Source organism: Morone saxatilis, unplaced genomic scaffold (assembly GCF_004916995.1).
Source record: "Morone saxatilis isolate NCDOM2014 unplaced genomic scaffold, NCSU_SB_2.0 Contig16, whole genome shotgun sequence".
Classification (NCBI taxonomy): Eukaryota; Metazoa; Chordata; class Actinopteri; family Moronidae; genus Morone; species Morone saxatilis.
The window spans coordinates 3,453,868-3,471,025 of record NW_023339718.1 but is presented as its reverse complement, the minus strand read 5'-3'; the positions used below and the strand labels follow the sequence as shown (position 1 = coordinate 3,471,025).

The 17,158-nt window shown below is 42.9% G+C and overlaps 1 protein-coding gene across 3 annotated transcripts in view; it reads right to left on the bottom strand.

The window, feature by feature from the left end:
- Positions 1-6: 6 nt before the first annotated feature.
- The window catches only part of pbx3b (pre-B-cell leukemia homeobox 3b), a 56,774-nt gene continuing 39,622 nt past the window's right edge, over positions 7-17,158 (bottom strand). The window contains exons 3-9 of one of the 3 annotated variants that reach the window (XM_035657709.1): positions 11,925-12,166; positions 10,737-10,927; positions 9,576-9,711; positions 4,613-4,778; positions 3,410-3,522; positions 2,480-2,569; positions 7-821 (exon numbers count right to left, since the gene is read on the bottom strand). In XM_035657709.1, the coding sequence (XP_035513602.1) occupies positions 729-821; positions 2,480-2,569; positions 3,410-3,522; positions 4,613-4,778; positions 9,576-9,711; positions 10,737-10,927; positions 11,925-12,166 (1,031 nt within the window). In that variant the 3' untranslated portion in view covers positions 7-728. Of the gene's footprint in view, positions 822-2,479; positions 2,570-3,409; positions 4,051-4,612; positions 4,779-9,575; positions 9,712-10,736; positions 10,928-11,924; positions 12,167-17,158 lie in introns of those variants that run through there. The other 2 variants (XM_035657707.1, XM_035657706.1) reach the window with 2 other exon arrangements.

Sequence of the window (17,158 nt, the reverse complement as noted above, 5' to 3'; positions counted from 1 at the left end):
AAAGAAAAAAGAAAAAGAAAGAAATGTTTACATATGTACATACTAAACATCAAATTATAAAATATGGAATGGTGTCATGTTATAGTCGAGCAATCAATTACACTTCTTTATGTTCCAGAGTTTGAATAGTCATTTCCTTCTACTAATGTATACGGCTGTAAGGCAAAAATAAATCTTGAAAGTAACTACAAAGCTGCCATTGAGCTGTCAACAGTAGCATTGTTGAGTTGCTGGACAAGATTGCAAGCACATTACAGTCAAAGAACCAGCTGCTTTAATCTATGTATTGTATGAACTAAAGGAGAACCCAATTATCAGAATGGAAAGCGGTAATTAAATTAAGAATCAAACAAATAGCCGATTAAAATGTCATAAAAAACGAGTGTCATCCAGTATTTTAAGTGCAGATCCTGAAGCTTTACAGAGCATCATCTGAGGGCTGTTTTCTATGTGTATGTGTGTGCTTACCCCTACGACAAACAAATAATCGCACGGTGATTAAAGTCGATTTATGAAGACAGAAAGAAAACACTGAACAATCAGGAAACACCGGGTGTTACTGATGGAGGATGCCAGTTTGCGTGTGTGGCATGGTTCGTGGGAAATTTTAAGGTACAGGAAAAAAAAACAATCCACTGTGAAAAGTTTTTTTTGTATATCCTCTGCTGTTGGTCAGCCGGTTAAAAGAGTCCATGCCCAGCTTCAGGCGAAGATGCATTAATAGTGGATCAATTCGAGGTATCGGAGTGCACGCTCCCAGGTCCTTCTGTCGGAGATATTACAGAAGACGGAGTCGTTGCATCTTGCCATCCTCCATTAGCCTGGGACACAAATGGGAAAGGTAGAGATTACAAACAGGTTCTCTGCAACATGAGCTTGGTATATTTTTATTCCCAAAATGTAACACACGATCCAAAAATGGAAATGAGTCTTATAGTTTCTGGTTGTGTCAGCTGATATTAAAATATCTGACGTGCAATGATGCTGTGTGATTAGTGCGCCATTCTCTGCATTACAGTAGCATCAGCAAAGACGAGAGACTCTTGGAAACAAATTTGTCTCATGTCCCGACCAATGGGAGCAGTCCCTGAAATCAGTGTCTAAGCAGATTCCAGCAGCGGCCGACAGCTTGTCGCTACATATTCTCCTGTCAGTCAAGAAGAGGGAGGGTTCGGGCTGGGTGAGGTGGGGAGAGCTGAGTGAAAGTGACAGGGCAGGGCCTCTCCAAGAGAGCCAGTCTTAGCCAGCCTGCCTTTGCTTTGCTCCAGGCATGACCTAGCCTTTACTGGATCCTTGTACGTCACCACCAACAAAGCTAAAGGTTAGTCTATGCTAATATATCTATAAGGCACTTTCACTGTTGCTGCTTCAAAACAGGAGCTCTGCCACAATTTTACTTATTTAAAACATCTTATTACTGCATTAGTGCTTTGCTCTGACTCTCTGCTGTCATGCGTTGGGGTTGCTCAGTGCCATCAGTTGCTGTTTTAGTGGGGATCATACTGAGCTCTGGTGAGCCAGTAGGCACAGGTCTACACTGCGCATGGAAGTGAGAAACCTTGTGAGAAAGTGAAAAACACTTGATCCTGGTAGGAGCTGACATGTCTAAAGAGCTTATAGCAATAAAGCTTCAGCAAAGCCAAAATGACACCAAAAGCACGCTGGCAACAGCCCCCACCATTTGTTTACATAAAATGTGTTTCTCACAGAAATCATTTTTTTAATTTCCAGTAACGCTGCTGTAAATCTTATACCTTACTTTTTATGCAAAAGCTTTAAATAATATTAGACTGTGATCATGCGTGCATTTCACCCAACAGGCATGAGAATATAAAGAGAGCAAATACTGAGGTTCTGATATAGTGCACAGAGAGTGAGAGAGAGAGCTGTCTGATACTATTTCTCTCTCTCTCCCTCTCTCTTCATCCTCTCTCATCAACAAAATTAATCTTTACTCTGATAGCTTCAGATTATGCGCTGCTTTACAAAAAGGCGCCATATCAAACCTCATCAAGGAAGATGGAATTCATGTCTGGAAAGGGCTGCAGGCGATCACATGTTCATATTTTATCATGAAGATAAGGTTATGGAAAATTCTGTGAAGCATTTCAAAACAGCTAAATGCAACAGATACCGTGCGGCGGAAAGCCTTTTTTCATCTCATTTTTGGTTCGAGTCAGACAAAGTATTAAAAGATGTTTATTGAAGTAAAGCTGGAGATTTTATTCCCCTGCTGCGTAATGTGTTTTATTAAATGCAACTTTTAGTCGTATCAGGTGACAAAGTGACAAGATATGTCTAATATTGTGCGGCACATGCTTTGGGAACGTCTGTCTGCAGTGCAATTTAACGTCCTGTACCTTCATTACATATAATCAAATTATAACTATGCGGCTTATTTTAATGATGAAAAACAACTAATTTCACACTGCCTTTGTCTCAGCAATCTACACGTGTGACAAATGCAACCTCTACTTACATTCAAGCCATGTGGACTATACATCGTGTTCCCCCCGAGAGCATCATTGTATCCTGCCGTCTGACTGATAACATGGCGCAGGGTATCCACCTGAGGGGACAGACAAGGTGGACAAGCTGGTCAACTCGGTGTCTCAAAGCAGGCCACCACTAACTGTAAACATGCTCGGTGAAGCAACAGATACTGACTAGTGTGAAATCACAAAGAGACTCCTGAGACAACCACATTTGTAACACAGCTAATAGATTTTCTAATGAAAAAAAAAAGGGCATACTGACATTACTAGCATGCTCATATCTACTACATTTTCTATAGAGGCTATGGAATATTAAACAAAAGCATAAGTGAAAATAATATAAAAAATGGCTGTTTTTAAATTAGGTTTTATTTTTACCTTAATCATGATTAAGCATAAGTTTTTTTTTTGCATGGTAGCGATTGTGTGGTTCGGTTGTGTAGCTGCATTAAACTTACAAAATGGAAGACATCAACAACACACAATAACAAGATGAGACAGGAAGATAGCAATATAGGATACAGAAAAAAGGGGAAAACACAGTACCAAAAACCCAATACCAACCCAAGAGTTCAAGTCAAAGCCAAATGCATTCACAAAATGTTTGCTTAAGATGTTTTGAATAGTAACCAGTAAATTGCTTTGTGGCATGATAGCAGTGGGGTGGGATTATATTTTGGCTGCCAAAATATTCCATCCAAAGCGAAATAGTCAGTCAACACTTTAGTCAATCGGAGGTTATGGGAGGCCTCGTTGTGGTAATTTGAACTGCCCTCGCATGGGCAGTGTTGTTTTTCTTATTTTCTATTTTTGGTTGTGCTTCAGACTGCACTGTGGATGGCTCAGTACACAGGCAAGACAAGGACAGCTCTCTGCACTGGTAGTCAGGAACTGTCCCTGATTGTTAATCCTACCTGTGACTGTACATTGGCTCCGACTTGTGCCCCTTGGTAAGAATCCCCATTCAGACTCTGCATGCTCAAGAACATGTCCCCAGAGTTTGGGAGGTTAAAAGAACCTGAAGAACCTGGAAAGGGAGGATGTAAGTAGCTGAATACATGAGAAGGCTATAAAGGGAAAGCAAAGACACACACACACACACACACACTCACAAACAACGCAGACACACACACCACGCGCGTGTCTGCATACACAGACCCAACTCAAGCAGAAAAGTACACTGAAGAAAGACTCCCATAAAGCAAGCAACTACAGGGGTGAAGGAAGGAAAGGAAGGGAGGCAAAGAAACAAACAGAAGAGGACGATATGCAGAGGGACTCGAGAGGATCTTTTCACGAATGCGGTGGACACAAATGAAATGAAAATCACATGACACAAGGGGGGGCCGGTTCTATATGCGGTTGGTCGCTTAAGCTCCCAATTGTTCCACATCACCTACTTCCAATCTAACGTTGGCAGGGAGGTATCACATGGTAAATGACAAGGACAATAAGAAGCTTATGAAAAGACCAGTACCAGTAAACATGTTGGTTAAAAGAGTGTTTTTGCTCTCTGCAGAATCCAGCTGAAACTCTTCATCTTTCATCTGGAATCCTGGGTGCAAGAAAAAGGGACCACTTCATAAGCTTACCACATCCCGACGCAGGTCAACCTAGTCCACACTCAGTATTACATTACTCATTAAACCGGACTAAACATGCCCTTTCAGGCTTCCTGTGTTGACTCTTATTCAGTATAATGCCACTTTAATATAATAATATTACTTACTAAAATGCTCCCAGCAATTATGTTTCACTTTATTTAGCAAAAAAAGCACTACCATTCTGAGACTACATACCATTACATTACAAATGACAGGAAGCTGACAGAAAGTCAAGGGAAAACAAATCCCATGGCATCCTTCTGAATTTTTTTTATTTTGCCAAAAATACATGTGTTCTCGGTTCACAAGTCAGGAACGCTCTCTTTATGCATGAGTTTGCTTGGCATCAACTGTCTTATAGACAGGAGACACTGTGATCCCCAAGCTGGGAGCAGGGCCTGTCACTCTTGCCTGTGTGAATCGTGCATGAGAGAGTGAGGCAGGTAGGCAGCAGGTTAAGGGCTGAGGTAGAGGGCAGATCTTTTTTTGTTGTCTATATGCAGGAGTGCCTACCGGAGTTAGGTGTGGTAGGGGAGTTGGCCTGGCTGTTCTGCACTGCAGCGGCTGCAGCGTGTGCCGCATTTACAGCAGTCTTGGCGGCATACAGGTTGGCTTCTTCCTGAAACTTGCCGATATTTTTCTTGTACCGGATCCTTTTGTTGCCAAACCAGTTGGATACCTGTGTGGAAGAGCAGAAGGAGGAGGAGCAGAGGAGTCAGACGTCAAGCAGCCACAGCACCGTGCACTGAGCAGTGTGATTGTTTCAAGATGTCATGTTTGGGTCCATCAAGTACCCAATTCCCAGCCCCTGCAGTAATGTCCGCCGGGTACACAAGCTAATTAAGCCATAATCAGGAGCCACTTGTGTCTTCTCATGGATGGGAGCATGACATGCTCTCAGATCTGTCTCCTGACAAAACTAAAACACAAGGGGCTCCTACTGCAAGTCGATGTATTATATATATTTTCTCATAACAGGGCTGATTGTTAAAGATACAAATCCCTCAGTGAAATATATGAATGTTCATATTTTACCCTCTAAAGAATACTCACTCATTACAGATCAGCGAGTCTGGTGATTGACACCTTATGTAAATACAATAAATTATATATATATTGTTTATTATATGTAAGGCTGCATGTCAAATTAGCATAAAAAAATTAAAACATTGTTTATCAGTGGTTAATGTTCATATTTGACTAAAACTCTTATTAAAGCATACATACCAACTCATAATCTAATTAACAGTCACCCTTAATTAATGGTTGGCTTGGGTAGCTGCACTTAAGTGGTTTAATTTTGAAAATAACAAAACATTAATACAGCAATGACGTGTGTGTGTGTGTGTGTGTGTGTGCATGTGTGTGTGTGTGAATGTGTGAGTGTGTGTGGGTACATGCATGCTCAGTGATTCGGGAAGCAACTTTTGTTTGTAATTATGAAAAACAAGAGTTAGAGGGCAAAGACCCGCAGACACGTGAAGCAGTAAACACAGATTATCGGGGCAGTCAGTGTTAATTGATGTGTTAAAAAACAAACAAAAAAAAGAAATATTTTACCAAAGTAAAATGGAACTCTAATGGCACGAGGAAGCACAGAGTTCAAATTAATGTCTGAAACTGGGTATATTCAGATTTAGAGCAGTTGGAAATGCTAATTTTGTTGAATTGAAAAGATGACATCCAACATCAGTCAGACGCTTAAAAGTTGCATTAGGGGTGAACCTTATGTGTGAATGCTGGCTCTGCAATAACTGTGGAATAATAATGAGATGATGCTTGTTTTTAATGGTTCTATAAATTAAAGTGTCTTGTCGCTGTGCTGCTGCCCCCCTCTCAGGCCCTGCAGCCCACGGCTGGACCAGCCAAAGAGCAGCTGCCCCTAATGACGCTTTATTTAATTTCCACCCATGTGCTTAAATTTTAATATCCCCAGCAGCCCGCCAATGCTGTGGCGTAAAAACTGACTGGATTTGCAGGACATCAGATCATTTCTATCCTGCACGTCTCTGTGCTCTAAATCTTTAATATCTAGGCAATTAAAATTAATGACCATTCAGGCGAGGCCCACTGTTGGCAGGGTTTCCTTGACATCAATTGTTTGATGGGTTTACCTAGAGGTTAAACTAACAAGCAAGGTTTAATTGGAAGCAATGAAAGCCCTGGCCATCATCCTTTTTACTTAACCTGCTTATAGTGGATTGTAGAGCCAAAGACGATGCAATATTCTCGCTCTTTTAGACAGCTCACAGAGTGCCCACAAACCCCAGGAAATCATAGAAAATGTTTTCTAAAGCTCATCAGTCTGTTTAATTTCACAAAATGTTCATGCAAACAGTGTATTAAACAGAACTACATTTATTAAAATGTCAGTTGTGGTGTTTGCACATGAAGACATATTTGTATCATTAAGTCTGAAAGTTGACAGTGGTAGATATACACTAGTTTACTTTTTACCATACAGCAATATGGCAGTAATGCATACAAATTCTGCAGTTTCATATTAAGATGCGATTGTTTCATAACAGAAACAGAAACTTTGATTACTTTAATCTTATATTTTATGATGAAGTGTGCTATGACTGTATTCTACCACTATATGGTGTTACAAGCCTGGACAGCCACAGCAGTGTTGGCATCAAATCCACTGGACGTTACACCACCACATTTCTCTCCTGCCCACTGAACTCTGGCTTTAGTGATTCTCGGGTTCAGCTAAATATTGAACAAATGCACTGCACTGTAAGGTGTGGAGCACAACCCAATCTACAGAACTAATTCCCTTTTATCTTGTGGCAGGCCATGCATTCAATTGACTCCTATGTGTGGTGAGAACCAGGTTGTGAGATTGAATTACCTGACATCAGCAGCCTCAAAGGCAGCGATTGTATAATGACCATGCAGACTCCTTGCAAGAACACGATACCGCTGCCTTCATTGCTGCCCACTAGAGAGGCTGTGGTGCTGTAGTTAATAATTCAAACAATTTCACCCTATTTCAGGTCAATACTCCTCGCTAGTCAATGTGAAGCAACGCATGATCTGTCTATGATCTCAATATATCTGAGGTTACAATGCACTAAGCCTTAAATACAAACAGGAAGGTGGGCTCACTAGCTGTCATACCATCAATTATACAGGCCACATTAATAATGAAAAGTCTTAGCTTCTCTACATTCACTATGAAATATTGAAAAGTGTCACTCAGAAGAAAAATGTAAGCAATGTGAAGGAATCATTGCACTGGAATCTGCCTTAAATGCCGAACCATTAACACACGTTATATCAAATACAGCCTCTTAATCCTGACATAGACCACAGCCATCCAATCCCATGCCTTCATTCAAGAGTCCAGCACAGCGCATGCAAAGTGACAAAGGGAATGAGACGGCATCCTGCATTTAGAGTCACTTATGTAATCCTTACAATGTCAATAGCTCTTTGTGCTTAAGCAGGAAACAAGCAGCATTGAGTATTAACCAAATCAGACACATTGACATAGTAAGACAATGTATACATTCAAGATTTTTTGTTTGTTCAAGGTTATCACTGCAGTGTTTCGTTTTGAATAAAATACTTGATTTGAACTGCGGGAACCCTCTGATCTAAAGAGGTTTCGCTCTCAGGGAAGACGACCGTGCATCACTTGCATTTTAAATGACCCCTGTTAAAATGATGCAGGGTGTTTCGTCAGCGATGATGTATTGAGCCAAGCTGCGGACCGATATTGGCATACCATTCACGACGGATGGTTTTTGCTTAATGAACTGCTTGTGCAATCAACAAAGCCCACAAAAAGAATTTTGTGGGTGTCTGAAAAATTACTTCGCCGAGCCCTCAGCGTAGCCACAGCGAGCGGTTTGTGACTCTGAGCGGCCGGGGCACGGTGAGGGATAACACACTTACGGTGCACTCGGCATCATGTCGAGCCTCCGACTTTGTTACTCACTTAAAATGAGCCAAAGCACTAAGAATAAGTCAATAAGAATGTCTGCCGTGGCCTCCGCTTGTCGAAGAGTACGCCACTAATGGGGCCTGAGATGAGTTCAAGTGAATTTTTAAAAGCCCTCTAATTTCTGCACAGACTGATTTGTTCTCATGGGAACTGGTACAGTGGCCTGTTTTGCGAGGCACTCAGAAAACAGAGTGGCGCTCCATTTGTGAGGGTCGGTGGCCATTTCTTTAACCGCTATAAAGAACACAGTGTTCACGGGGCGGGTTGCAGGGGGTAGATTAACTCAGAGCGCAGTTTGAAGATTCAAAAGACCACACAATTAGTCGACACTCTACAACAAACAAAAAAATAAAATAATGTGGTAAACAATAGCCAAAAAGTAAAACTTCATGTGACACATTTGTACACACATAATATGGTGATAACATGGGTGTAGCTTAAAAGTATGAATCAATCAAAATTAGTCTGTTCTTTTGTGACTCAAAGGTGGGATGTAAATGCGTACAAAGTCTTATCCACTTTCTTTAAAATGTAAATTCACACTTTAAATACGGCAATTCATGGTAACATTAGCATTGATCCAGTAGTGTGAGGGAGGGAGGTTCTGTGCAGTGGAAAACTGTGAGGCTATTACATACATAAACAAAGGAGGTACAAAAAATGAAAACAGTGGATCAGGAGAAGTTATGACATACCTGTGATACTGTGATGGTGCTTCCCACCCCCTGAAGGCAAAAAAGAATGGGCTTTTACAGTATCTGACTCTTCATGACTACACTCAATATACCCCTCAACACCCCCTCCCCACACAGAAAAAAACACTGCAGATTATTGTATAGATTCATGTTTCTCTGATATTGGGTCTCATGAGGACAACCATAGAACAATAGAGTATCAAAAAATCTAGATAGTAGTCACAGTCATAGCAGAAAAAGAGAGCACATGATAATAATACTTTGGATGTGGGGGTTAGGTGTGAGAGATATTGCCTTCAGGTTTACCCAATAAGTAGACTATGCTATATATAAAGTTGTATCTTTAAAATATAACTGTGAATTAGCAGAGTCCTGCAAGGTCACTTGAACAGCAATCATACAAATAAATATCCAGCATCACCTGGTGTTCTGAAGCACCAGACTTTAACTGCTTTTCTTAAAGTAATGGATGATGCCATTTTTCTTCCCAGCTTATGACCTGAGCGACTGACCAGGCAACAGAGAGAGCACACATGGTGGATGGGAATGAGAGGGGAAAATGGCAGGGGACACAGCATTGGGGCGACTAAGGAAGGACAGCATAGTGCTTTGATTGAGGCCAAGATGATATAGGCCTCCCCTCCCTGTGGCCCTGCTCTGACTGACTGGGACCAGCCTTGACTGAAGCATCATTAGGCAGCCACAATGTCAAGGTTAGCTAAGGACATTGTGTCTTGGTGGTGTGACCTACGGTAACTATCCCTCTAGGCTTTAGCCTTCCCCACCCTGATTACCCACCAGTTACTGTTAGATGAACACTACCCACCTGGGAAACTGTGATGCTGCACTTCTTGGCCAGCTCCTCTTTAGCCTCCTCGCTCGGGTACGGGTTGCTGAGGTGCGAGTAGAAATATTCGTTCAAAATTTCCGTCGCCTGCTTGCTGAAGTTTCTCCTTTTCCGCCTGAGTGGGGAGCAAAGCGAGAGAAAGGCCGAGCAAGCCTATTAGTGGGACCGGCATTAACTCATCCATTTGGATCGCACAAATTGCACAATCAATCTCACACATAAATGGTGAAAATAATGAGGAATGGGCTCTAAGGGCCCTCAGGAGCAGAATATCGTGTCCTGCTCCAAGAGTCTCGTCAACACACAGAAGACCAGACTCCAACCAATAAACTGACAAGCGCGCACACACACACACACAAACAAACACAGTCACAAAACACATACAATGTTTAATTTGGTCTGTTGGTCTCCAATCTCCAGTCCAAGCGTGTAATGTGTAGAGTTTAGTGCAGCGGATGGGTGGGCTTTGTGATGGAGCGCAAAGCCCAGTCGGAGTGCATCTCGGTACATTATAGAAATCACGGCATGCACAGTTGAGCATTGTTCCTGAAGTGCCACAGCCCCAGGGATCTCCAGTAGAAACAAGCAAACTCTAACTAGATCTGGGTCCCCTGCCCTCCCAAGGGCACTACTTATCATGTTGTTGAGCATTTGCTTATTTTGCCTTGTTTACTGCGCTTCACACAGGCAGTGGGCAGCAAATGTGCTTCCACTTGGCTTGTTTTGCCCGAACTTGTACCGCTCTCCGCAGAGCTCCACACTGCACCACACTGTTAGTGATTAGAGTAATCCACAACACCTGCTGATGACCTCCCCTCCATCCATTACACATGACTCGGCCCCCATTTCATTTGGTCTTAACTGCTCTCAGGTGCGGGGGCATGATTGTCTTGAAAATGGATAATGCATGGAACATGGACACAATTAAAATCATGCATCTCCACAGCGCTCATACTGTGTGCTGTGCCAGAAAAGTAGCGGAAAAAACTAACTTCAGACCTGCACACAGTCTAAAAATGACCTCGCTCGCTGGATTTACTTATATGGGTCATACGGAAGCAATAAAAGTTTCTAGATCCCAAATACCCACACACACACACACACACATATAAACATGTACTACACACACAATCCACTGACCTGGCATCAAGGAATCTGGAGCGCAGGATCATGACAGCCTCACAGGTGCTCTGTTTCAGTTGCATCTGGATGGAGCTGAACTTACGGTGGATGATTCCCACCATGCGCTCAATCTCTTTGGGAGAGATGGGCCGCGTGCGAGACTGTTCCCTCAGCAGGTTCATCACATGGGTAGTGAATTCGTTACATGCCTGCCAAGTGTCACAGAGACAAAAAACAACCAAAGTGAGTTCTGCAAATGTCCCAAATCACAGCAGTGAGCTTTTTACGAGTCACAAAAGCTCTGACTGATATTCTAAAGTTGTATAGATTTTTCATATAAAAAACCATCTATTACATGCAAGCTCTTTTTGTTAAAAGCTTCCACAGAGTGCACAGTTTATATATTACTTTGATGACATAATAGGTGAAGTCATCTTTGAATATAAATGCAGATTTGCAATTTGGCTTGGCCCTAATGCAGAGCGAATTTAAACAGCTTTTCGTTAAACCAGTAGTTCATACATGATTAATTAGAATAACTCATTTACGTAGTGCACACTTTAGCTCATTACTCTGAGTAAAATTCGTTAAGTATTTACATTTAGATAATTAAAACCTGGAAACACCCTTAAGAAAGATGCATTTACTCCAGGCGAAGTGTTGTGTGCCCCCGCATACCCACCTCCTCTCTCAGAGAGCACGGAGTAAATTAGTCTAATTTACCTCACTGGCTTGCTGAGGCATCACTGTTACACCTTCTATTTTCACCCATAATGCCTCTGTGTTTAATGGCAGGCTCAAAGTGCTAGGTGAAGGAGCTGATCATACTTTCATTTAACACAGATGACTAAGGCGCTCCTTTGGATCTCTATAATCAACTACGACACAGTGAATAATACTGCAATTTTTTCCAAGCTGATAACACATTCTCACCGATCATGCATATTCTCGGTAATTTTCTTGCTAATGCAGAGAATAAGCTGTTCTGGGTGTTCTGAAGTGATGTGATGTATGAGGTACAACTCAATAGGTGCACTTGAACACAAACTGAAATAGCTTGCAGAGACGTGGTTGTTTAAACCTTTTGATGGTGAAAAAAGAACAGAATTTACGTTATTCTCCATTTCTTGGCCGTAGAGCAGAAGTGCATAAGGGGGTGTCATATTTCCACATCTTAACCTTGGGATGGCAAAGAGTCCCCCTCACCTGTTCATATTTCTCCAGCTCTGTGTGGTAGATCTGTCTGATCTGGGTGAGTTTGGCTCTGTAGTCGGAATGTTCGATGGAATTGTCGCCCGCCCCGCCCGAGGCAGCGGCTGCAGCTGCGGCGGCGGCAGATCCGCCACCTTTTTCTGGTCCCGCCACGCCCTCTGCCAGCAGCATGTTGTCTAAACGCATGAGCTGGGGGTCTGGGGGGTCCTCCTCCTGGGCACCACGGATGCTGAGACCTGAAGCAACACACAAACAGGAACGGAGGGTTAGCTGATGCCATCCAGGGATGGGGGAAAAAATCCTCATAATAATGAAAAATAAAACAGATCAGATAGGTCCAGACGGAATTGTTAAGTGCAATTAAAACCATTATGTCTGTGTAGTCTGCTAAAGTGTGATGTTTCCCCTGCAGGTATGAACTGGGTGCCTCCTGTGCATGCACTGTGTTCCTGTCGCCCGTGTCTATGCCTGTTCTCTTTTATTTACACACTGCGCTGCACACTGTGTGTACGGGAAGGCTGACATGACAGCAACATCCATAAACTGACAAATGCTCAATGGTGAAGTGGCACTTCTACTCTGTGAAAGGATGCTAAACAGAAAACTATACCTCTAGTAAGTGTCTCTGTCTTTGACACAGTGAATGCTGGGAGCTCTGAAAAGTAACTACTGTTTTCCTCATTTCTATTCGCTTATAAGGTCTGAATCTTTTATTATTATTATACAATCCTGACTTTGCACTGTTCTAAGAGGGGATAAAAATGTGCTGGTGCAATAGGAATCTACATATGGAATAATGAGTGCACACACAGTCGATTTTATGTAAAGTGTTCATTCAGGAATTCTGCTGTTGCTCTCAGACCCTGCTGTTTATTTCCTCTGGTTTTCTGTCTCGCCAGTCTGTTGGCAAGTCGTAATCACCCAGCAGATAGCACACATGCACACCTTGATGCATTGGCAGTGCGACCACAATGTCAGGCTTTACAAAGAATAAACAAACAAAAAAACACTGTGGGTCAGAATTACAACAAAAACAAGCTCGAGCAATCCAGTCTAATAAGTGGATAAAAATGTGGCTCAATGGGCAGTAAATACTGAGTGGCTACTCGAACGTTATGATTACCAGAGTTGTTTCAATTCAATAATCCCTCCTGCAATTCAGGGATTTTCAACAGCTCATTACAGCTTCATTAAGATATGGCCAGCCTCTGGATTCTAAATAAGAAGATTAGTGGCTCTATTGTGTCAGCCAGTAGGCATGCAATCAGAGGAGCCCCTTTACCATGCTTTGACCGACTGACCCTGCACACCATCCACAGGAGTAAATAAATACTGGAGAGAAAATACTCCAGTCTTTCTTATAAACACATTCCTGAATAAAAAAAAATTAGGAAACACATCATATTGTAGCCAGTGTGATGTTTTCTTCCCTGTTGCTGTTTTGTTCGGCTGCAGTGCCACTGAAAAACAAATTTGCCTCTATTTATGGATCGGCTGGCTTTGAGTCTTTTAGGTGTAATGGTGTGAGAGGAGTGGATGAATGTGGCTATTTGTGTTGGAGACATTGAGATGCTGGACAAGGCTCCATCAGGCTCGCAGAGCCAAGCCATCCATGTGGACAATATGCCGCTGCTCCACTAACCCTCATCCACATCACACTGCATCTGCACAACTCCACCCAAAGCTCTCGTTCTGGACAGGCTCGACTGTTTCTATTCCAGTTTGTGCAGCATGAAGCGAAATGGCACATGATTCAAATGTTGACTGACCAGATGCCTGGCTACATATCTCAACATGCTCTAATAGCTGGTGGTTTGTCTGCCACTACAGTTCATATTTTCCTAATTCAGTATTTACTCCCACTCTCTGATTCAACACAAGCTCAGCAGGCTGCTCTTTCCTTTGTGCTGCGGGTGGTGGTAAGTAGGTAGGCATGTTTTTCATGTCAGGTATATTAAATATAACTCTGGGACGCCGCGTACATTTCCACACCAAACCCAGTTGTCACTTTCACTCCACTCACTCTATATCCAGGGGAAACGCAGCTGGGGGAATTTACAGGGCTTTTCAGCTAAATGGGCATAAATCACTGGTTTCATTTAAACTAAATAATCACAGGCCATAAACAGCTACTAGTCTCTTACCATATATTACCACAAAGTTCCTGTGTGCAATAATGTGGCCATTCACGGCAAAGGAAAACAGAGCGAGACATTAGAAAGTGACATGTAATCCTGTTAGTCCACTGACATGTGGAGTGGCCGTGACATTTTTATCATACGTGTCCATTTCTATTTGGGAAATCAGCGGGATAAAAATGATTACTGTGCTGCCCAGAGAAGCATGCGGCCCTGCAGGAGCCCACCAGGGTGTATTTGTGCCACAGCAGCTACGGCTGGCCATTCATAACACACATGTTGAGAGGGATGGTGCGTCCGTCTCAAGCACATAAATACTAACAATTTAAAAAAATAAGAAAACCCACAGAAGAAAAAAAAATTAAAAACAGGTGCAATGCATCTCTGTCTCGCTGTCTTGTTCCGTGCACCTTTTGTTGGAAGAGCTAAAGATTGCGGACTCACTGTCTGAGCTCAGCATCATCACACAACTTCCACAAAAATAGGCTCCAGCAAGATAATATCTTTAATTTGCTGTGTGGTTGACAAATCTGTATAGTAACTTGCAAAGCCACAGTCACATTCTAGCACTGAAATGCTGCTCGCCTGCTCAAATCCTTATCCTGTTTTTGTCTGATGATATGGGTATTAAAACAAGTTTGGGCACCCGAGTTTAGCTCTAATCCACCTCCACAGTCAAAGTGGGATTAATCTCAGTGCAAAGGGAAAGTGCGGGAGTCGTGTCACCTTGGTAAAAGCCTGCGAGCAATGGGAACTTAAGAATGAAAAATCTATATGTGGTCTAGTTATTTCACATAACTCTGATGATGCTGGCTCACTTAATTACCAGAACCAATTTAATGATGTAAAAGAAAAATCTGAAATTGTAATAATAATGTAACATGTCCTTAATCTGCCTCATTTGTCATTCAACAATACAGGTGGGGTAGCTGGTGAAAAAGCACTTGCCTATATGATTGTTCCTCATTTCTCCTCTGTGACTGAGACAAAAGGAGACACTGTGATTAATCCATCCCTATCAGTCAGGGGTGGTTCTTCTTTTCATTTTTTACAGGTTTCACCATTGGTATCAGATCCGAGGAAGTAACAAATTTGACAGATAAAGACAATGCAGCCCTTTTCTCTCATATACTCTCCCCTGTTCTCTGTTTATAATCATTTCCGGTCCTGGCCTGTTGTCTCGTACATCATTCCCTGCTTGAAGCCCTGACAGTGATCTGAGCACTGCCTCGGGCCGCTCTCCTTTCCTCCCACCTCTTTCCCCCCTGTGCCCTCTTTTATTCTGTGGGCTTAGCTGACCTTTGGCCCGCTGCTTGTTTACTCTCATCACTGAAGTGTGAGCAGGAGAGCCATAAAGGCAGAGCCCTGCTGGGTTAATGTGGCCTGCTGAAGAGGGAAGGGGTGGCTCTGGGCTTCTCCACCTCATTCTGCTGCACTGACTGCACTGTCAGACGCCAGACAATACACTGGAAGAGTAGCGCTTCTTGCAGATAAAGCCAGGGATTTTTCTTTTAATGTAATGGTTTTTTTGTTGCAGTAACTTTTTTCTGGGATAATGAAATGCTCTTGTGCTGCTTGCAGAATGTGCATTGCTGGAAAGCGGCACTGCCTGCGTGTTTAACTGCGTTTGACGGTGCACACTGCCACTCTGTTACTTCCACCACTGTTTCCCAAACATCCTGTTCATTACAAGTAAGCCTGACCTCCTGCAGCTCCTCTCCTCGCCAATGCCTCCAGTGAACAGCCGCAGCCATGTATCGACACTCTGTTCATCTAATTGCATTGATCCGCAAAGGTCTCCCAAAGCTAACTAATCGAAACAGAATTTATTTTCTGTCAATATTTGCAAAGGTCATCTCTCTTAAAGCCGTGGAGTAGTCTGTGTGAGCAGAGAGGCGGCGCAGAGGAGGAGGAGGAGGACCATGGCATCTAGCCTGTTACTGAGGCTCGTCCAAGGTGAGCTTTAACTCTGGCTTGGCACTCAGGATCCAAGGCTTCTAATCCACCGTGTTATTAAAACCCGCTGCCAAAGCAACACACTAGAGACTACAGAGGGCTTAGAGTATCCATTTCACAAAGAGGCCAGTGTCACTACAGCCGCGTTCCACATCTCCTTTGACTTCATATCATCTCCTTTGTCGTGGCGCCTGGATCAGTGACTTTCAGCTCCAGAAGCAGGGAGCTGGATCAAATTACCATTGAAAATCTTTTGTTCTGACAAATGAAACATAAGGATCCTCTTTCATCGATGTTCTTAAAGGCTTTTTTAAGCTTGGCCTACATCCACATGGCACAAAGAATCTGAGAGAATGCCTGCGGGCTCTCTCTAGCATGTACAGTAATTAACATGCCATTAACACATTAATACACATTAACTATTCCCAATGTTAATGGCAGAGTAATTACCATACCTGATACCACACTGTGGGGAAGCCAAAGCACATTTGCCACTTTGTGTTTCACTTTCTTTGTTGAGTGAGAAGAAGAATTTGGGAAGATTCTTCTTTCCTCCACACAGAAAATATAAGTACTATGTGTGTGTATGCAATGTAGAGTGGCCTATCTGACCCAAAAAGTGAGAAGTACTTTACCACACATACTGTAGTGGTTCTGATTTCACTAAAAAAACACACCTGAGAGGAAGAAAGTTCTCACTGTAAACCTCTAAGGATTGTTTTTAGAGGTGAGGCTGAAATACTGGAGGGGACAGAGAGTCTAGTGATTAAATGCGGAGCAAAAGGAAGCAGGGAACAGTTCCTAAACTGGGGAATCCCTGTCTAGAATGATGATGTATTTCCTCCCAGTGCGGTGAGTGATAAGCTAATCAGCCACGCTGACAGTGAAGTGTTACAGCCCCTCAGTGCTGGGTCAAGACTTCTCCCATCATATACCACCAGCACACACTAAACAGACAGCGCACTCCTGTGTTATTAAAGCAGCCACAAAAAAGTGGCTCCGGTCAGAAAAGAAGATCTCTGTCAGTTCAGGTAGCCTTTGTCCCTCGATGATGATCAGCCAGCCCCAACCACCAACCACCCCCCACCCTACCCCACCCCTCGTCCCAAAAGAGGGGGAGGCTGTGACAGCGGG